This window comes from Sphaerodactylus townsendi, linkage group LG03 (assembly GCF_021028975.2).
Source record: "Sphaerodactylus townsendi isolate TG3544 linkage group LG03, MPM_Stown_v2.3, whole genome shotgun sequence".
Lineage (NCBI taxonomy): Eukaryota > Metazoa > Chordata > Lepidosauria > Squamata > Sphaerodactylidae > Sphaerodactylus > Sphaerodactylus townsendi.
Window position 1 is genome coordinate 45628496 of NC_059427.1, and position 23054 is coordinate 45651549.

The 23054-nt window shown below is 42.1% G+C and overlaps 1 protein-coding gene across 2 annotated transcripts in view; it reads right to left on the reverse strand.

Annotated features, from left to right (window-relative positions):
* The window catches only part of SRGAP3 (SLIT-ROBO Rho GTPase activating protein 3), a 232850-nt gene that overhangs the window by 143530 nt on the left and 66266 nt on the right, over window positions 1–23054 (reverse strand). For both annotated transcript variants that reach the window (XM_048487752.1, XM_048487751.1), the window contains exon 2: window positions 1159–1354. In XM_048487752.1, coding sequence (XP_048343709.1) covers window positions 1159–1354 — 196 coding nt within the window. The remainder of the gene's footprint in view (window positions 1–1158; window positions 1355–23054) is intronic.

The following is a 23054-nucleotide window of genomic DNA, read 5'->3' on the forward strand; positions in this document are numbered from 1 at the left end:
ACAGCATGGAGGGAATCAGCTGGGGACCTGCAAGAAGATGAATGTCCTCTTTTTCTTGTGCTAAAAACATTTATATGTGGTTCATTTAGAGTTCAGAACCTCGAAGGCAAATATCAATACATGGCATGCGCTAAACTGCATCCGTCCTGTTCTCTTAAGCCAGACAGCCAAGATGAAGACTGGAAGCCAGAGTGGACTTCTAATAAAGAAAACTGAAATATAAATGATGGATGGTGGAGAGGGAGGAAAAGATACAAATTACTTCATAGTCTTGGGACACTATAGCCTTAAATCTTTAAAATCAAACATTTCACATATTGACTGTGGAGTGGTTTCAAGCAACTGTATAGCATACAGACTATTTCCATGAAATGCAGCTTTAAAAAAAATAGTCCCCAAATCTAATCTTCTAGTGGTGGAAAGAAATATGCAACGTCGATTCAGGCAATCACAAACTTTCCCCCACCAGAATATCAGGCATAGTATTTGTCCATAACAGCTCCAAAAAAGCATCCACATGCCACAGTTGAGACTACCAGGAGGTGAACAAATAAAACTGGTCATTGTGAGCAAGAATTTCACAGCTCTTGATTAATGTCATCTATACATAATTGAGCAAGTATTCTGAACAAAAGGGAACAGAAGCTAATGCGTTTATAAATCATTCAGCCTAACCAAAAAAAAACCCATTCAGAGATTATTTGAGTGTCACGCTTACCTATTTTTCACCACCCTGTCCATAATTTGCACTTATTTATAAATACTTCAATATCATACCTCATGGCTCAAGGAAGTTTACAAAGCATGTTCAAAAACATACAGAATACTATGAATCCACAACCTCCCTAAACAATACCTGCTGTCTATACCCTATTACAGCCCCGGCAAATAAAATGGCCTTGGAGCACTGACTAACATTTGTGAAGAAAGTTCCCAGTCACCTCCACAGGAAACCTGTTCCACAGAGCGGGAACTACAACAGAAATAGCACAGGCAGACTGTCCTAATCGGGAATGCAACCACCAGATTATTGCAGCTGCAAACCTGAAGACTATAACTTTCAGCAGAAAAAGCCCATAGCTTTGAGGTTACAACCAAAATATGTGTATTCAGTGGGGCTCTAGACCTCCCTGCACCCTCAGGAAATTGTGTGCTTACTTGAATTGGTGGTGTTCCCTGGAGCTGCGAATCTTGGAAGAAAACCTTTCGGCCAGTTTTTCCAGGTTCCTAGAGTACTCCAATTCAATCTCGGCCTTTCTGCGGAAGAACTCCTGGAGGTCTTGTAGGAGCTGCAACCGGGACTCAGACTGCTGCTCCAGGCATTTGAACTGCTCCACCAACTGGATACGAATTTCTGGAAGAAAAAAAATCCAGAACAAAACAGCGTTATAAACCAATCCTGAGAGAAATCTGCAAGAGAACTGATTTCACATCCTCAATTATTTTGCTGAACTATTTAGTCCTCTCATATCAGAATTCCTAAAGAGAGTGATGTTAAAACCTGTTAAACTCTTGAATATGGGTTTAGAAGGGGCAACTGTTTGAATGATGCCATGCAATTGAGGAGCATGTTCAGTGACAGTGAAATGCTTTATTACCGGGGTGGGGGGGAGGGGAGGGTTGCAATTGTAGAGACTCATTTTAAATATTGTTCATTAACATTTGCCTCCTTTTTCCCCTTCCACATCCAACTTAAGTTGCAACCTTACACATGATTACTTGCATTCCATTTCTTTAAAATCAAGCACAGCACACTACCAAATGAAAAAAGCAGAAGCCTTACTTGCCAAAACGCTCTACCATGACTTATGAAAGATAACATAAACATCTTTCAACCGTCAGCTCTACAGCTGGCTATTTAATATATGTCAATTCCTGTTATTCTCAATATTGCCTATCCAGGTCGGGGAAGAATGCGTTGGAAGAATCCTGGGGAAATTCATCAGGAGGGCTTTAAACTGACACCACATGGGGATTTCAATAAAGGAGAGTATATAGCAGAGGCCCACCTGGGCCAGGTCTAATGAAACTGAAGGTGAGAAGCTTCAGGTGTCTATGTACCAATACCCAATGCTTGGGTAATAAGAATAAACAGCTTGAGCTTCTAATGCAGACACGGAGGAGTATAACTTATTAAGCATTGCGGAGACATGGTGGGATGATTCCATGACAGGAAGGTAGTAGTGGCTGGATATGAATCATTCAAGAAAATCTGAAAGGATCAAAAAGGAAGCAGAGTGGTGCTACATGCCAGGAGAGGGTTGGTTTGTCAGGAAATACAGGAGGAGGCAGGTGACAGTCCAGTGGAAAATACCTGGGCAAGGGTAAGGAAAAGAAGGACAAACAGGGTGATGAGGGTGAAGAGGTAGTTTGGGTTTGAGTAGTTTGGGTTTAAATTAGAGGTAGAATGATATTATCTGGATATTAGGGGGAAATTTAATGAGAGTAGTTTAACAGTGGAATTGGTTGTCTAGAGAAGAGGTGAGCCCCCCCCCCCCCCCCCACTGGAAGTCTCCAAGCATCAGATGGGGAGGCTATCTAGTCCAACACTTGTCAGGGATGCTCTCAACTGATCCTGCACTGATCAAGGATTTGGACTAGATGGCCTGTATGGCCCCTTCTAACTCTATGATTCTTTATACACAAGGCCAAAAAGAAGGCATTGGCTTAAGTTTTTTTTTTCTCTTTCTTTGACATTACTATCAAGGAAGGAGAAAACATATGTGAATGAGAGGCTGTCAAGTGTGAAAGAAAGCAGCTTTACAGAACTATGAAGTGTAGCTTTGCTCAATAGTTTTTCAACTAGCTGGGGGGGGGGGTGTAATAAGGACAAGGCAAGTATGTCTTTGAATCTACGATGCATGGCTTTTCTAGCTTTTGTATGGTAGGCCTACAGTTATTTCCCTCTCGCAACACAGCAATGAAGTTCCATTTGGGAGGCTCAGTTACTAGTTTCTGAAATGTACTTTAAATCCCAACAGTGACAAGTTCCAGAGCAAATTGAAGCACAAATACATGTATTTTCTATAGCCAGATAAACATGCTGCATTCCTCTAGCAGTGAAATAATTTGTAAGATCTATAGCTTCTGTTTGGCATTAAGCTATCACACGGAAGGCACTAAACCACCATATATACTCTTATGTTTGTCTTGGCAGCACCCCCACCTGCCCCATAATATTTCCCAGTATAATTTCCCCTTCACATAGCTATCTGGACAAATGGATTATGCCTCACAAAAGCTTATATTGAAATAAACATTATTAATCTTTAAGGTGCCACTAGACTTTTACTTTTTTTCCTCTGTAATAAAGACAAGGCCCTAACCCCATAGATAATACCAAGAATGAAGTCATGGCAAACCCATTCTCATATCCAGTAATCATACATATGGTTATGGATTATGACAATGACAGCAATTACTTATGCTCCCATTTGGATAGTGTAGCATCCAGCTGAACACAGGATTAAAAAGAAATATTCCTTCCATCCACCCAATAATCTGGCATTCCTTCAGAAACACAGCTATGCCAGCTGGGCTAGATAATGTCATACCAGGTCTGGACATTTGAGATCAAAAGCACTGAAACAATAATTCATATATGCTGACCCATCTGGAAGTACCAACAGAAGTTAATACTTTTCTCCAACTATAACAGAACAGAGAAAACATACTAACACCCCCATTTCACATGTCTTAAAACCTTGGCTCAAATTAAATAGGTACACTAAATGTTAAAGCTATTATTGACTTTTGAAGGTAAGTCTGGACTTTTGACTGCCAGGAAGAGGGTATGAACACATAATAATTTTAATTTCTTCTGCATGCTAGCCTCTTTCTGTCACGCTTGTCTGGCAAACCCTGATCTGGCAACTGTTGGAGAGTATACAGACTGTGTATACCCAGACGCAGTTTTTATGGGACATATTGAGATAAATTTGTGCCTTTTCCAGGCTGATATTTATCGGAAACTTGCAGTATTCAGTATTATCTGTCATATTAATATGCCCTCTTTAGCAAATCAGGCTGATAGCCCTTCTCTATCTTACATGATGTATCACCTTGTACATCAAGAGAAAAGAATTGTTTCCCTCTGACATTTATCTCTTGCTGTAAAAGACCAACAGCTTTCCCCCCCTTGTAGCTCCTACTTCTAAGCCTCTTACATAATGCAACAGAGACTGCAGATCTCTTAAACAGGATTGATTCTTGGAAGCCAAACAATCAGCACTGGGGAAGAAGGGGGAGAATCAACTCAGGATCTCTCAACAATTGGCCTCAGGCTGTCAGATGAGCAAGTATCTCATCTGTATTGCTGGGTGCAGATACAAGAAAAACAAGCCCTGTTTCTGCTGAATGTCTCTCTTTCTATTGTGAATGAATAAGGAGTATCTCTCTCTTTCTCCCAGTATTTCACACAGACACAGAAAATGGTTAAGCGAGTTTAAAAAACCCAACAACAGCGATTAATTAGGCACAAAAAGGTAAAGCTCAAGTGACAACCTATCCATAGAATCCTTCTATGTCAAACACTAATATCATTATATTAGATGTTTAAGGAGAAGGGACATGCAGTCAGATGTTAGCTAATCAAAATGAATGGATATATTTATAATTAATCTGCATTTTAAAATTAAGTGTCTGCAATATCTTGAAATCTGTGAATCTGACTGCTTTTCTAGCACCTCAGTGACTGGAAGTTTGACATGAAGGGAATGGGACTGCTGTGAAGCCGACCCACTTGCATCCTGGACCCATGCCCATCCTGGCTGAGATCCGGGAGCCTTTAAGAGACATTATCAATTTATTCCTACCTCCAGGAGTATTCCCAGAGGAAACTAAAGAGGACAATGATGAAGCTGCTCTTGAAGAAGCCCAGTGTCAAATTTTCTGTTCCTGGGCAAGATAGTTGAGAGAGCAACGGAATATCAGCTGGAGGATGAATGGGTTTTGGACCCATTTCAATCCAGCTACATGCCTGGCAATGGAACAGAGACAGTACTGGTCGCTCTCACAGATTATCGCCACAGGTAGCCAGATTGAGGTGAGTCAGTAATGCTACTGTTATTAGGTCTGTCAGCCACATTTGACGTAGTCAAACTTGACCTACTGATCCATTGCTTCACTAATGCTGGGATATGTGGAACAGCCCTTCAATAGCTCATCTCACTTTTCTAGAGGGTGGCGCTGGGTTAGAGAATCTCAACACAACACCTGTTGGTGTGCAGAGTCCCCCAAGGGGTGATCCTCTCACCAATGCTCTTTAATATCTATATACATTCCCCTCACCCAGCTATGAAGCTTCAGGCTAAGGTGTCATCAATATGCAGATGACTCCCTGCTATATCTCTTTATGGGCAGCCATCCCAGATACACTGGCCATGCGCCTGGATGATGTGATGAAATGATTGGGACATCCCGAGTATGGTCTTTAGCTTCCTCATCTTGATGGGGATCAATTGGTACAGCATTCTTCATAAGGAGCCTAGGCATGGTCCTGGATGCCTATCATGATGTCATGGATACTGGAAGGCTTTTTTACCTTTGATGCTGATCCCCACCTATCCTGACCTGACCTAGTCACCGTGCTCCATGCAATGGTCACCTTCAGGCTAGACTACTGTAACTTACACTACACAGAGCTATCCTTGAGATTGCTCTTGAAGCTACAACTGGTCCAGAACACGCCAGTGCAAGTCCTTATGGGGATCCGTGGAGAGTGCATATTCAACCCATGCTCTGTCAGCTGCACTGGCTCCAGTTTGAGTACTGAATTGGGTGCAAGGTTTAAAGTCCTAAACAGTCTGCGGCCATTGTTCTTTCAAGGTCGCTTCTTCCAATATATCCCTTAAAGAGTTTTGAGCACATTTGGAACAAATCTGCTGGTGATCCCTGGTCCAAAACACATCCAGCTGTCCTCAACCAGAGCCAGGGATTTTTCAACCTTGGCACCAGCCTGGTGAAACTCTGTGGAGTGAGACCTGGGCCCCGTGGGAGTTGATTCAGTTCTACAGGGCCTATAAGACAGAGATGTTCCACAAGGTCTATGGTTGGGTTACAGCAATGGTTGTACATCAGCTGGACCCTGCTAAACCCTCTCAGGGAATGACCCCCTGCTCTTTATTTCTGCACTGCCCCTATTATGTTATTATATTTTATTACTGCTGTTGCTTGTGCACCCTTGTTAAGAGAGGACTAAGTATGCTATCTTTAAGTATCTCAGATGCATTGTTAGCCTCTCACTTTATAGTTTTATGTTGATCGTACTGGCTTGTATGCTCTGTTTTATTCAATGAAATAAAATAGTGCTAGCTGCTTTGAGCCTGACCTTGTTGGAAAGAGTGTGGGGTTGGGAATAAAACACACACACACAAAGCAAAAGTAGCATCTGTGGCTCCACAGATTTTATTGAAATACTACAAACAGACTTATGCAGTATTCCTTATTTGTGGAAAAACTTCCACCTGACAATGCATCTCCTTTATGTTTTATCTCATTTCAGGCAGAATGTCCTGCCCATCCTATATGACTATCATATCCCAGGCTGGGTAAAGTTTTGTAACTTAAAGTTAGCAGGGCTTTACATAGTCTACTTATTTCATTATATGTTTGTAGTCCATCTGCTAGATCTGTAGAACCAGCTAAATCTGGCTGGACTATTGGCCTTGGATGCCCTTACAAACTCCATACAAAGGAGGAGTTATGCCTTTTGCTGGTGCTTGACAGGACTGAAATATGTTAGGCTTCGTAACAAGCCACTCCAAAATTTACAATACAAACTACTCAAAATACTTCAAAATTGCTTGCACAAAAGCCCCAACTGCCTAGCACAGACAAAAGGCAACAAAAAAACAACACAAAAGCTTTGTGCTGCTGAAAACTCTGCTTATTTGTACCTTTGTAAGAGTTTCCTGATTTTTTTTAAAAACAAGGACCATAGAAAAAGAGACATACTTTTCAATAATAAGACTTAAAGATTAAACATCCTGTAAGCCCAACCATTTCTAGAGAACAGCAAGTTAATTAGTTGGAGATGCAAACTAAGTACATAAAAGACTCCTGCAAATGTCTTGATTTATTTATGTACCAATCACAGCAATTAAACTGAACTCATACCAGTGGAGCAGGAGATATTTGAAAAGAATGAATTTGCAGCAACAAAGGAAACCTTACTGTTAAATGGGAATGTGGTTCGTGCAAGGACCTTTCTTTTATATGCAGATATGGGAGGTCATTAGAAGGGGTTGTTCCCACACTAAAAACTTAAAATGCATGTTCAGAGGAGCCATCACATTTGTCTTGAAGTGGACACAATTCAAACATTTCATTGTTACATTTTCCTCAAGAAAGTTTCCTCTTCTGGCAACTGGTATAGTATTGATAGCTAGCCCTAAGAACCAAAAGGACCATTTCACAGACAACGCTGCCATATGGTAGCTCCATAGCACCTTTCTTTTTACAGAGTGAATGCTCTGAGGGGTAGGAGAGTCATTATCTTGTCTGTTTCCTTCCCCAGCCCCACCTCTCTGTTGGAATAAGCGACTTCTGCATGCCTGGACACTGGGGGGTGCTGTGTATCTCACTCTGTGATGTTGCCTCTCTTGTTTGCCCTCCTTGTCTGGGCCAGGAGACCGCCCACTAACTTCCTTTCTTCCCCATGCTAGCTTCACTTCTGCTCTAGCCTTTGAACCGAGCGCATGGTCAATGGCAGCCTGCTCAGTGGGGCCTTTCCCACTGCAGCATCCTCTCACATCCACACACGTGATGGCGCGTTAGTTGTGCCCACTTGTCATAGGGAAAGTAATCTCTTTAGACTAGGGTTCTTTCTATCTACCTTTTCTTGGAACAAAGTTGTGAACTGAAGATGATTGAATAAATGTAAGTTTTACCTTTTATATTTATGTCTCTGGAGAAGTTTCTAAAAACTGCATTCACACACACACTACTGGGCATATCCATGACTCTAAACGAAATCTAACACTCTCCACGTTAGACTGAGAACGTCCAGGCAACACAGACTGTTGCAACAGATTTCTTTGCCAAGCACACAAACAAGAAGGCACAATTTTGCAGTCTAATCAAGGGACAATCCTTCAGTTCTCCAGGAACAAGGGCACCACGCTAATGATGTGCCACTTTGGCATTTTCAAAGTTCGTTCCGGAAATTCAGCCAGACCAGCTCCATCTGAATTATGAGGAGACAAAGGTCAACTTCACCAGACACATAAACAGCTAGCTAATTGGTATCCAAAAGGGACTCGGCTGTGAGCAGTCACACAAATAAATGAGTACAACCTGTGACCTGTAAAGTTTTACTTTTTTTTTTAAGTGCCCCCTAGAATCACAGGGGCATTTTAAAAAAATGGTAAACAGGTTTGAAGAATAAAACAAATTGAGAGGCTAATAGTGCAGATTCAGACTGCACCAAAGAAAGATGCGTGATTGAATGCTGATAAGAGGCAAATGTACATCAAATTTTCACAAGGTTACATGTTTATAAAAAGTTATGAGCATACCTCAAAAATGAAAGAGAATGAACAACAATTAGGGTTTGACAGACGGTTTAAAACAAATGCTTGTCACGCTTCTTAAAAATGAGTCAACCAAAAAAACCCCATGAAAAGTGAGAACCTGCAAGAAATTGAAGGACATCTCATTTCCCCAAGCTCCCATATGCTGTCTCTTTTCTTGTTACCTTTTTCTCCTTCTACAGTTGCCGACATCCAGGTAAAGCCTGGAGATCTCCCGGAATCAAACAGACCTCCCAGCTACAGAGTTCAGTTCTCCCTTATGATTGCCAGCTCCCATTTGATATATTCCTGGAGATTTAGGGGTGGGGCCTTAAGAGGTGAGCTTTTGAGGGGGAAAGTGGTCTCAGCAGGGTATAATGTCAAAGTCCACCCTCCAAAGCAGCCACTTCTTCTGGGATAACGGATCTCTGACATCTGGAGATCAGTTTTAGTTTGTTGTAATCTCCAGCTCGCACCTGGAGGTTGGTAACCTTAGTTCCCCTTGCTTTGGAGGGTGGAATCTATGGCATTATAACCAGAAGTCCTTCTCCTCCTTAAATCCCACACTCCCCAGATTCCTCCCCTCAAATCTCCAGGAATTTCCCAACCTGAACTTGGCAACCCTCTCTCCTTCACTCCCAACAGCCAACCTTCTTTTATCTACCCCTCTGTCAAATTTTCCATCACCTCCTCTGTCCCTGTAGTCTCCACCTTTAAAAACTAGCCCTCTTCTACAGTGTGAACCAAAGCAACTAACATTTTTCTCCTCTCCTCCTTTTGACCTGTGCAACTGCCCTCTGAGGTAGGTTAGGCAGAAAGTATGTGACTCGTCCAAAATCACCAGTGAGCGTTCACTGCAAAATGGTTATTTGAACCTGAGTCTCCCAGACCCTACTCTGAAGCTACACCACACAGTAATTTTATAAAAAAGAATTTGGCTGGAATCGTTTGTCAGACAATTGTGAAAAGGCAGGTCTTCTGTCATCTCCACTTTCGTCACAAAATTGATCTGAAGTATGGTGTTTATTTACAGCATAGGTGTCAAACTTGCGGCCCTCCAGATGTTATGGACTACAGTTCCCATAATCCCTTGCCAGCATAATGCTGGCAGGGGATGATGGGAACTGTAGTCCATATAATCTGGAGGGCCGCGAGTTTGATACCTGTGATTTACAGTATTCATTTATGTATTATACCCTTTTCAGGATAAAGATGACACCAGATTTCAGAACGGCCCATTGGGCACTTACCGTGAAGGGTCCTTCTCCTGTGGGCTAGGAGTCCATCTCAGATGGGTGTTTCTCAACCTTCTGTTAGGGAGGCAGGTCTAAACTTTCAATTTCCTGTCCCAGGCTCCTCCTCCTCTTTGTCTCCAGAAACCGACTGTCAAAGCAGTAACTAAGAACAGCGAAATAAGTAAGGAACAGGAAAGAAACGAGTAACAGTACTCATATAACTGAGTGTAAGTAGTATCAAAATACTGTAAGTGAAACTATAACAGGGTCCTCAGGGACCAATCTTGTAGGTCTACCTCTGATGTTCATGGGAAGTACTGTGTGTGTGTCATGCACCTGATTGGAAGGAATTTCCGGGAGATTAGAACACTTCCAGATTGAATTGACGGCCGAGGGAGGGTTGAGATGGACTCCTAGCCCACAGGAGAAGGACCCTTCACGGTAAGTGCCCAATGGGCCGTTCTCCTGAGGGCGGAGTCCATCTCAGATGGGACCTCCCAGAGCAGTGTCCCGAAATCGGGTGGGGCCATCATTCTCCTATGATGTGTTCCAAGACCCTCTGTCCGAATGCCTTTTCGGCTGCGGACCATGAGTGGAGTCTATAATGTCTGGTGAATGAGGAAGGGGATGATCAGATGGCTGCTCTGCATATGTCTTCTACTGAGACCTGGTGTAGCAATGCTGCGTTGGTGGCCGTGCACCTTATTGAATGGGCTGTGATTCCGGTTGGGACCGGTAGGCTCATTGCCCTGTGTGCTTCTGCGATGCAATTTTTAAGGGTTGAGCTGATGGCGGCTGTGGACATCTGGTGTCCCATGTTCGGATTAGTGACATTGATGAAGAGGCTTTCCGTTTTGTGAATGCTCTCGGTCCTTATGATGAAGGCCTTCAGTGAGCGTCTTACGTCGAGGTTATGCCATAGCTTTTCCCGAGGGTGTTTGGGATTATGACAAAAGTTGGGGACTACGATTTCTTGCCTTAGGTGAAAACGTGAGGCCGCCTTTGGTAGGAAGGTGGGGTCTGTTCGTAGTACGACCTTGTCTGAGTGGAAAATGCATAGATTCTTGTTTACCGAGAGTGACCGGAGTTCGGACACTCGTCTTGCTGATGTTAGAGCGACGAGAAAAAGCGTCTTCATTCTGAGCCATCTTATATGTATGGATTGCACCGGCTCGAAGGGTGACTTGGTGAGAGCGGTTAAGACGGAGTGTAGGCGCCAAGACGGAAACCTGTGTATAGTGGGGGGTAGTAGCTGATATGCCCCCTTGAGGAATCTGATGATGTCAGTGTGTCTGGATGCTGGTACCCCTTGAAACGTTGGCCACACTGTGGTTAGTGCAGCAATCTGTCTGCGGAGAGTGGGGCTTTTAAGACCTGAATCCAGACCGTCCTGCAGAAACTCTAGTATGTTTGTTATGGATGGGGCTTGAGGATTTATCTTCTTGCGTCTAGACCACCTGCAGAAGGCTTTCCATGTGCATTTGTATATTCTTGTGGTGGAAGGGCGGCGTCAGGCCAGAAGGGTATTGGTTATTTTGTCGGAATAACCTTTGGCCTTCAGGATGCTTCGTTCAATGTCCAGGCAGTCAGTTGAAACCATCCCGGGCTGGGATGTAGAATTGGTCCCTGATGAAGAAGGTCCGGGGTCAGTGGGAGCCGTATGGGCGGAGTCTGCGACATCTCGGTTATGGCTGAAAACCACGGCCGCCTTGGCCAATGAGGCGCTATCAGTATCACTCTTGCTCGTTCCAGTGCTACCCTCCTGAGAAATCTGGGAAGGAGAGGGAACGGTGGGAAGGCGTATAGCAGGACTGGTGGCCATGGTGCTGTCAGTGCGTCTGTTGCTAATGCCCTTGGATGGAAGTATCTTGACATGAATGAGGGGAGTTGTGAGTTTTCCGTGGTGGCGAATAGGTCGACTTCTGGCATTCCGAAAGATTGCGCTATGAGGTGGAACGTTTCCTGGTTGAGGGACCATTCCGCTTCCTGAATTGTTGACCTGCTCAGCCATTCTGCTGATACGTTCAGCTTCCCTTGTATGTGGTCTGCTTTTATGGAGAGTAGGTTTTTCTCTGACCACTGAAGGATTCTTGTGGATTCGCGATGAAGTTGCGATGATCGGGATCCCCCCTGATTGTTTAAGTAGGTTTTGGTGGCCACATTGTCTGTCCTGATAAGAATGTGTTTGTTTTGTATTGAGGTTTGGAAGTAGTTGAGAGCTAGTAGGACGGCTCGAGTTTCCAGAATGTTGATGGGTAGTAAGGATTCCTTGTGATTCCAGGTCCCTTGGACGAAGCTGTTGTTTAGTGTGGCTCCCCATCCCTTCAGGCTGGCATCTGAGAATATTTGGGGCCGAGTGGGAAATAGGAAGGTCTTTCCTTGTGACAGGTTTTTTCGTGAGGTCCACCATTTGAGTTTGGTTTTTAGTGAGGGTGGTACACTGAGGATGCGGTCCTTCTTCCTCATGATGTCCAGTTGTAAAGAGAAATAGCGGAGCCAAACGCTATAGCTGCTCTCCCTAGCTAGGCAGGAAAGTATCTGGAGACAAAGAGGAGCCTGGGACAGGAAATTGAAAGTTTAGACCTGCCTCCCTAACAGAAAGTTGAGAAACACCCATCTGAGATGGACTCCGCCCTCAGGAGAATTTGCCTGCCATGTTCTGCACTGTCTTTGTTCTAGAATGCTCCGTTTGGGTCCTGGGGCCTAACAAGTTCTGGCCCCAAGGCACCAGGATCCAAGCAGAGCAATCTAGGCTGGGGGTCTGCAACCTGCGGCTCTCCAGATGTTCATGGACTACAATTCCCATCAGCCCCTGCCACCAGGGCCAATTGGGCTGATGGGAATTGTAGTCGATGAACATCTGAAGAGCCAGAGTTGGACACTCCTGATCTACAGCAAGAGTCCCCAACCTCTTTGAGCGTCAGAGCTCATTTGGAATTCTGACGTGGCATGGTGGGTGCAGCAACAAATGGCTGCGACAAAATGTCATGTCAAAATTCCAAATATGTCCACAGGCTCAAAAAGGTTTGTGACCTCTTGTACATGGAAATTTGACATAGAGAATCAACTTCCATGGATTATGATAATATATAATTGTTTCATTGTTATACATCTGAAAAGTACATTTGACAACACAATAATTCTGTGAAATGCTCTTTGGGAAATAGCCATCCTTCATCTCCCCAGATAGGCTGCCAAACAATACATTCCTACACAAAGTGAACACACAAAAAGCTGCCTTATACCAAAATCAGACCATGGATCTATCAGGTCAGCACTGGGCATGTGCATTCAGCAAAGTCGAATTTTTACGTTTCCCGAAAAATTGATAATAATTGATAACTTATTTATATTTTACAGAGAGTTTTTCTCCCGAATAATGCAAATTAAATGGAACTCAAAAAGGGGTCCTGAATCATGCCAAATGTTTAGGCATGATTTAGATGACCTCAGTTCTGCTTCCATTTTAAAAAAAAGACTGCAGGGGAATCCCCACTACTTCTCCACTCTTTCCCTCTCCCACCTTGCTAGCCAGCTAAGCTGGTGCAGAACTCCCCCACCAGCACTGTTCCGGCTCCATGCGGGGCTTAGAGGTGGCAGGTGGCACAGCTGAACGCCAGTCTTGGCATACAGCTCTGTGAAAATGCCCAACATCTCTAGGCTCTACATGGGGCTCAGAGGCAGCAGGTGGCACACAGCTGCATACCAGGCGTGGGCCAGCCAAGCCTGGTGTACAGATCTGCACAGATCGCTGCCTTCAGGCTCGTAGGCAGCTGCTCACCCACCACCACTGCCACTTCTGGGCTCTTCCTGAGGCTCAAAGATGGACACTGTAGCCCTGGAGTCAGGCTAAGTGAAAAGAGATAAGGAAGGGGAAATGGGGGCAGTAAAATTTGGATTTGGGTCTAGTACACCTGAATTTTTTCAGGAATCTGGATATTCCCAATATTGGGGTTTTGGAATTATCACAGTTTACTACAAATCTCATGACCATTAAACCTGGATCCAAAAAATAGGTAATAGTGGTACTGTCAAAGCAACACATGACTTTCAATGTACCAGAGATTTAGATAAAATTGTAAAATGTTCACACTGCTAATTTTCAGGGCAAAAATGAAAGAGATCTGTACTATGAACAAAGTTCCACTCACTGTTGTTCAAATCAAATCCTGTGTGTCCCCCTTCCTGGACTTACATGTGGCCACCACTGTATCTTCAAGAGTTACTATGCTGACTAGTAGTAGGCTTCAAAAGTGACAGCCCATCAGCATCATACATTGTGTTTAAAAGGAATAGCAATCACATGTGGAAAATGCACACATGAAGTTGAGCGACTTCAGATTAAGTCCAGTGAAAAGTTAGTCTGTATTACTGTTGCCCTTAAAAACATGCAGTATTATTCTCCTCCAGTGCACTTGATAAACTTCAGATATACAGCAGTCAGTATTGTGCTTACAATAAATTGGCAAAAAGTCCTCTAAACTGGCATCAATCAATCTGAAAACAAGTACAAGCAGCACAGAAAAGGACAGTGGTAATAAACCCGCTCCTTTACAGAAAAACTTCTCACTATTAACCAGTGCTGTTCTTTTGAGAACTGAAAGGAAATGAAGCGTCTACATTCTGGACCAGGTACAATTTCCAGTCATTTTTCAGAGGCTGCGGCAGACAGGATATATTGTAGCAATCTAAATCTGTATGTTACCAAGGCATGTATTGCAGTGGTTAGATATGATTCCTCCAAGGACAGCCATAGCTGGTACATCTGAAATTTCAAAACGGCATTCTTGGCCACAGTCACCACCAGAGAATTAAACACCAGAAGGTAGTCCATGATTATTCTCAAACTGTGAACTCAGTTCTTCAAGGAGAGAATGTAACTCCAGAACCTCCTTTCAACACCCTGGTTTCACCTGAACTGAGTTTCCGTTTACTGGGTTTCAAATGTTTGCTGGGTTTTTGTTTTTGTTTTTTGGTCAAACCCTTCATCAATCCATTTCCAGCTCCAGGAAGATTCTACCTTGGTGTGCTAGAAACACCCAATTATCACTTTCTTCAATGTCAATCCACTCCAATTCCACACACAAATTGTTCCAGAGGCTTGAAACATGAAGGACAAGATAAAAATACTGCAGCAGCCCACCAGTTAAATCCAGTGTGGCAGTGTCCTTTATTCCACCTTCTGGATCCTATCAGGTAAGTAAACACAGAATGTCAGTAAAAAAATCTCCCCGGCTCCTAAATATGCCAGACAGTCCCAGCTACTGAAGGGTAGTCCAACACAAACTATTTAAACACACCAGTCATTATTTTCCCTAAAATACAGCTTAGAAGTAAGAATAAACTTCGGAAACTTAACTAGAAAAGCAGTGGGTAGGGATAATTACAGAGAACAGAAGTTGGACCTAGCCACTGAGGCTTCAGTAATTTAAGTGGTAGAACAGTTTTTCACAAGTCTGAGATAGTAGTACATTTTTTGTAACATTTTAATTTAATATAGTATTTTAGGAAGAGTTCAGACAATGACTGAAATGGAAGCAAAGATTTAAACTAAAACACTACAGTGTATCCTATTGATGTTTTGGGTTGTTAGACTTAATATTGCTTACTTCTTCAATGGTGCAACAGTTTCACAATGAATTGGGAGGGTTTGCTTCTGTGAGGAGTGACCTACAGATTTCAGAAATGGGTACCATACTGCATAAAATTACTCTATGTTAAAACCTTTGTAACTTTAATTTGATGGATGAGTTTATTTTGTAAAATATGGTCCCAAGGTCTTCTATACCACACTGCCAAGGCCAGTGTAGCAGGGCCTTTCTAATGGCATGTATAATTATTCTGGCAGTTTACCAGCATGTGATATGATGTGATCTCACAGTTCTGTTGGGAATACCCCCAATATAGGTAGTAATTGAATTTTTGGCAACTATTTTGCAATGCTACTGAAAAATTCTATCGCAAACAGATCATCTATCCAGATATGTTTGCCACATACATAACACAGTGCCTGTCTCCAAGAGTAATATGTTTTGGGGGTATCCAAATTAATCCCTTGTCATGTTTCGCCTGTTCAGACACTAAAAGCTTACATTAAATTTACTAAATTCAACAAATATTTTCCAGGATGAATGGAGGAAGATACCATAGTTACCATACAAATGTGTCACTACACAATTCTCATGGAAGATTTTAAAAGAGGAAGGAGAATGACAAAGCAAAAGCAGATATTCCTAGAATGCAGACAAAGCAGGAGGATAAACTTCAAACTTCAGAAGGAACCTGCATGCAAAATATAAATGTCCTATGAATTAAAAAAATTTTATTATTATTATTATTATTATTATTATTATTTATTTATTTATTTATTTATTTATTTATTTATTTATTTAATTTGGTAGACCACCCTACCCCCGAAGGGCTCAAGGCTGTTTACAAAACAATAAAACACAATACATGACTATTTGTTCCTGTAAACATTTGCTGCAGACCACTTTGAAAGGATAACTATAAACATTTGGCAAATAATAAAAAAACAGAAGATAACTTTGACCATAATATGGTGTGCTTTCTGTAAAATAGGTATGTAGTTACTAGGTAGAGATTAGATGTCATAAGCAATTTTTTTTGCAACCGACACAGATTGGGTAAAGCAATACACACAAGATTATGTGTGAATGCCAGTTGCGCCTCCCAAAAAAGAGACTGCTTCATGCAAGTGACCTAAAAATATGAAGCATTTTTGACCAACTCTATTTTGCCTTTTATTATTTCCTGAGTCATTGCAGTCCCTTTCATAAGCGGAATGCCTTTAACCAAGCCTCTACACACACACAACTCACAAATGAGTCCCTAAACAAAACTCAGCTTGTGGGGAAGGGGGTTGATTTATTTTATTTTAGATGGGTTTTCTCTGCTCTACTCACACACACTCAAGAATGGCCAAGCTCTGAAAAAGGCAGCTGTTCCCGGCATAAACAGACAAAAGAGGGGGTTTCTCTAGCAACCAGGATCAGATGAAACCTTTTAAAACCTCCTCCCTTCTCCAGTTTCCTTTCAGCATAGTGGTGTTCACACAACTCCCACAGAGACTTTAGACACAAATGCCCAAGAATTTGTTGGGAGGAGAGGGAAACAGAAGATGAATCAATAGAATACGTGCTGCAGTCCTCCAATTCCCAGTTCTTTTCAGTAGGTTTACAAGCAGATGGCCCAGGCCTGAGAACTATTCTCTTATTCTACTTCCTCACCCATACCCCACAAGACAGAGATGAACCAAAAATTTGCAGCTGATCTGCTGGCTGTTCTCATATTTTCTCTTCAGTGCTTTGCTGTAATCACACCCCACACCACCCTACCCTTATCACTTTAAAGTTCACACCTCCACAGACTCCACTTCAGTCAGGCTGTTCGAGTCACCAGAAAAAAAAGACCTTGAAAGGGATGGATGGTGGAAATCCTGATTGTGGTAATACATCTGTATGACCAGCACAGATGCTACATAGTGGTTCCTCTATTTTTAAAAAAAAAACACACAAAAGAAGTTCCTTCTCACAGGCAACAAGGGCCTACAAATAAAGTAAGAGAAGATACTATTTCTTGAGATCCAGCACAGTGTAAGTGGTTAAGAGCAGGTGGACTCTAATCTGGAGAACCAGGTTTGACTCCCCACTCTTTCACATGAGCAGCGGACTCTTATCTGGTGAACCAGATTGGTTTCCCCATTCCTACATTCTCCTATCCAAACACTGGCAGGCTTAGGGCAAAGAGTGTGTGACTGGCCCAAAAATCACCCAGCCAGCTTCCATGCCACAAGTGTGGGATTTGAACCTGGGTTCTCCAGATCCTAATCCGACACCTTAACTTTTAAATCACACTGGCCCTCATGAAAGCTGTATGGTAGACAAAAGAAAATATAACTTGCTTTGTTTTTCCCCAAAAGCTTAAGCTGACCCAGCTTCCTTCCCACCATAGTCTAGTGCCCTCTTCAAAGTAGTGAAATATTAAAAAGATTTCATAAATACCCCAAAAAATAGATGTTCAAGCAAGCATGGCAATACCCGTGCAGAAAATACTTCAATATTTCTAAGTCAACTGAAACAAATCCTGTTAGGACCTTCCTACTTCAGTAAACTAGCTCAGCACCTCCTGCAGCTGGCCCAAACTTTTCTCAGATGGAGACTAGCAGGATTAAAAAGAAAAGGAACACTCAGCACCTCTGGGTTCAAAAAGCCCCATTCTCCACAATTCGACGCTCCTGTCATGGACCAATTTCTTGGTACCTCTTGAAAGGCAATTTAATCAGTACAAAATTATCGTTGAGAAAAGGCAATCTCAAGCAATTACCCAACACTTTCCTTCCATTCCAGCAGAACTCTTCAAATGAATCTTGTATCACCTCAACAAGATACCTTGGCCTTTCCAAAATCCACAGAATGGTCTCCTGCTTTAACAGCAGGCAAAAGCAAAAGGAAAACGAACATGAATTCCAATTAAAAGATTCCCTTCTTTTCTTCTACTATAATATTACACTATGTACAATAATATTGCATTGTGACCATGTTCATACTTTGCGCTTTCAATGAAAAGAGGAACATGTTAACAGGGGCTGCAAAAAAGATATGTTTCAGTATGAAGTTGTCCCAGCATCTTCCTTTCCATTGCTCATACCCTATTTTCAAAGCATGGATTGCACAAACACACTTGCCTGTGGTAACTCCAAACTTTCTTGCAGTTTCTCAGGGCCTCTGAACCTCATACACATGTTCTGAATCTGAGAGTCTGGTCTAATGGAGACCACAAATTTTGGCTAACCATCAGAGCTACACAAAATCTGTGCAGTCCTAAATATTATGCAGGGGAAGGCAATGGCAAACCCCTCTATTTAGTTCTTACCTTGAAAACCCTACTGGGTTGCCATAAGTCAACTGCAATTTCACACCAATTTACACAATATCCCTATCAGAACATTTAAAAAGAGAGGTAGGAATAATTCATAAAATTTCAGTTAAAAACAGTAGTCCATGCATTTCTAGATTACACAAGAGCAGAGGGAGTTTTAAGAATACATGGAATCAGATTTTTTAGCTGTGTAATATAGAGGAATTCTGCTTATCAACAAAAACCTTGTAGCAAAAGAAACAGCTGCAGTATTTTAAAGCAAACCATCATGGGCAATTCTGATAGTCTCTAATGAGATGGGGGAAAGCCAAACTGGTTATTTACTTTAGGGAAGAAACAGATGGGTAAAAAGAACCCTTCAGCAGATATCATAGTGCCTGCAGGCTTCATGTTGGCAATCAATGTTCTAACCCTTTTAGAAACTTCTGCCTATTTTCTTAGCTTTTTGTAGGTCACAGGGCAAGCTCTCCAACGTTTGTTGTTTTTTTGTTACCTACCAAAAGTTGCTCATCTCTGGTTGAACAAAGGAGACATCAGCAATGAATGTTGTACAATATTTTGTCTCATCCATACCTGCACCTTAATGAGAAATGGAGCCTCCAGCTACATTTGCACAAGAGACAGTTTCCCAGACTAATGAAACCTCTCTTGAGACTGCCAGCTGAAATAGGGCTCTTGAGAGAACCTCAAGTCAGTATTTTTGAAAACTCAACCAAGAAAGCAAACTAATGTTGCCAAGTAACTTCTGTAATTCCTGAGGGAAAAGCATCCTTGGGGGGGGGGGGGGGCGTTCAGATTCCCAACACACACAAAAATACTGTGAGCCAATTCACTCTTTGCCAGTTCACTGTCTGAATACTGACGTATACACGGCAAACTTGATTATGCTCACCAAGTGCAACACAGCCTAAACCATAAGCCTTCAAAAGTCAGCACTGACATGTAGAAATAAATTTAACTGATGAGAAAGCCAGCCAGAGAACTATACTCTTTTCAACAAACAGAACTACATAGTAACTTCATCTGCCACATGCTGGACCGTCTTTGTTTTTGAATGCTCTGCTTGAGTATAGTGTGGTACAATAGTTTGAGTGGCAGGCCGTAGGGAGGGAAACCAGGTCAGTCAAAACCCACTGGGTACGCTGAGTATGCTTCCATTTCAGCCTACTGTCTTTCCATGTCTCTCTTTTTATCCCAGTCCCTGATTATGAAGTATTGGAAGTAAAAAAAAGAAAGAATAAGCTTGCTTTCTAGCTTTATTTCAAAACAGTCAGCCTGGAATTCACTTGGTCAGGCCACAAGGCAATAGTACAAACTTGAAGGAAATCAAAACATCAAGATGTTGCCTTAGTCTTTCCCCCTCCCCTCCCCTCCCCAACAGGAGCCTTCAGCACTTGCTTTTTAAAAATGCATATTGACTCACGGCTGCAGGTCAAGTCACAGGCAGGGATGCTGATAAATCCTTGGCACAGAACACTCTCCAAGCAGCTCCTAATTGGGTGGCTTGGAAATAAGAGCTAGTATTGCAGAGGAACCAAGGTTAAGAAAATATCAACTCATTTTTGTGGCTATTCAACTTGCCTTCCAAAATCCAGTCCTTTGTTTGTTTATTCTACTTTCCTGCTGCAGAGACTCCAATGGATTCAGTCCCATTTTTCAGTTAAATGTCCATTTGGCATTTATCAGACAAAAACATTTCTAGCCTTGTACTGTCCTAAGCAAAACCCGAAGTACAAAAAAGGTTTTCAGTGTTAATGATTTTACAGTCGAAACTGGAGCCTGAAACTTCCGCTAGGCAACAAATGAATGTTAACTGCCTAAAAGCAGCAAGGGGCCATTTCTTTTTAGCAATCAAAAGATTACACAACTGTCAAGTCCAAACTGTATGTTCTACAGGACACATTCTCATACGTCCCACAGAACTTATACCACTATGACTTGGTATGCACTGATCTGAAACTGCACTTCCCATTTATGCTGAAATACAACCACTCCTCATTACAAAGCAACTTGTGTTTGGCATATTTCTCCACACTATGAGTCTGAAGTCAAACATTTAAACACAGGCGCAAAAAAATCAAGAAGCCTTCCTTTCAGAGATGTTCCAATGTAAACAACATGACCTGCAATGTAAACAAACTATTCTGATGTATTCATTAAATGGTGGTTTTTGGTGTCTGAAAATTCCTGCCCCCCCCCCCCCCAATGATCCCCAAATGCAATATTCTGTATATTTTGCAATCCCATTGGCAGATTGCTCAAAATCACTAACACCTAAAGACGTCTGGCAGCGCCTGCAGCAACCACAGAAAGGCAAGAGCAATTTCAGCCCTTTGCTGCTCTGTTTTTATATTGCTTTCAAATAATTCATCCACTGGACAGAAGTTTATTGCAGTCTACAGCTCACTTTGGCAACAACTCAATTGTAATAGCCTAACTACCACTCAAAACTTCTCTCTCTCTCTCCCTCTCTCTCTCATTCGTACACACTCACTTTGCTCCAATTTCATATAAATTCTGTACTTGGTCCCAGGTGTGTATGCATGTGAGTGCGTAAGTAAACATAATGATCACATCAAAGCACTTAACTGTACTTTAAAACAATAAATGGTCATGTGGTGTATACCACTTTGTATACAAGTTGACATTACACTGCCAAGCCTAATTTTCGGCAATTTTAAATGTGTATTAGAAACTGGGGAGGCATGATCTGGATTGTGGCTCTGGTACGTGGGATTACTGTCTCCAACATTGCTTTCTTTCCCCCAGTTCCCCCTCCCCCTGAGATTTGTACTATGGGAAAAACATACAGAAAGTACATGGGTACCTTGCGCATTATTCCTCAGTTCCAAATAAGACCGGGATAAAGGCACTGAGGCAGAGGTGAATTCCCTTCTCTGATCTATAGCCCCGAACAGGATTCTTCCCCCTATTCGGCGGCTGCTATTGACATCCAGGAACCATTCAGAAACCCCTCAACTTTATGCCTAGGTTTGCTCTGATATAAACACTAGCTTAAACCAGTTTGCCCCGTTTCGCAGACTGTACGTGTGGCAGGATCACATCATTCACAATCACTTACAGAAATTTCCAAAAAATCCCTAGATTTTACCAGCACAATTTATCCATACTTTTGATTGCAGGCATAGCCAATTCATGTACATTTGTAAATTACAGGTTTTATACAAGAAGATAGATAACCTTGGGTTACACTTCTGCATCCACATATACATTCCACATACTAGAGTGTTGAATGAGCCAAACCACACCCCTCAGATGCGGTTTACAGCATAATCATTATCTCTCAGTACCCCACTCCCCACCTGGAACTAAAACTATTTCTCAGCGAAGTTGATAGGATAAATAAAAACTGCAAAACATTTTTCCATAGTCTTACAGTTAAAATTGTATTGCCAAAAACTGTGTGCCAGGCATACAGGTCACAACATTTAATAATAAAGTGTTGTAAGGCAGCACAAATCTGTACATCAAATATATAATATAACTTTGTATATCAAACATATGACTTCTGTACCTCGGAAGCTTATAGGTACAATTATCTACATAGATCAATACCTCAATCACTCATTGTGGAATTCTACATTGGTTTCCAGAGTCATTTCATTTTTTTCAGTGGTTTTGCCAAAGTTCAAAACACTTGGGAGGAACATCCTAGTGGTATAAATACTTTTACACTCATTCTGCTCTCTAGATTGTGGTCTTTAGCTTTATCCTTTGTAAATAGGAAATAATCCAATTATAGGAAGCATGCTTGAAACCAGAGACTTGTTAAAGATCAGCGTCATTCCAGCTGAAGTCTTAGCTTGTTTTCAAGGCCAGTAGCAGCTTTGCTGGTCTCTGTCTGGAAAGATCCATGGGATCCTCATTACAGGCAGCAAAATAAAAAAAAACAAAGCTGGCCCACCTAACAAACACTGTAATTTTCTTAGTGTTATCTTAGTACTTTGAAATAAAGCAGCATGTAGCCAAAATTTCAAAACCCTTCATTTGTGGTCCCTCCAACTGTGGGAATGTCTTCCTCAGTCCGGAAAAAGCTGCAGCTGGCCAATCAACTTAAGCTGGAAAAATGCACTCTTGGGTTCCTCCGCCACCTGGGCATCCAAGCTCAACAAAGCATCCAATTTTGCTCCTCTCAGGATAAGCTGAACATCTATTTCTGAATCAGTTTTACCTGTAACCAATAACATGTAGGAACAAAGGCAGGGCTGTCTTCTGCTGTATTATCCAACTCTGACCTCTGTGTCCCTGTCAGTATTGGTGATGCAACCAGAGATGAAGCATTTTTCAGTGGGGGCACCTTGCCTCTAGAACAACTCCATTTTGAGTATCATGGTGTCTATTTTATTGAATTCTAGAAAGCAGGCTGACAATGTGAGGAGGAAGAAGA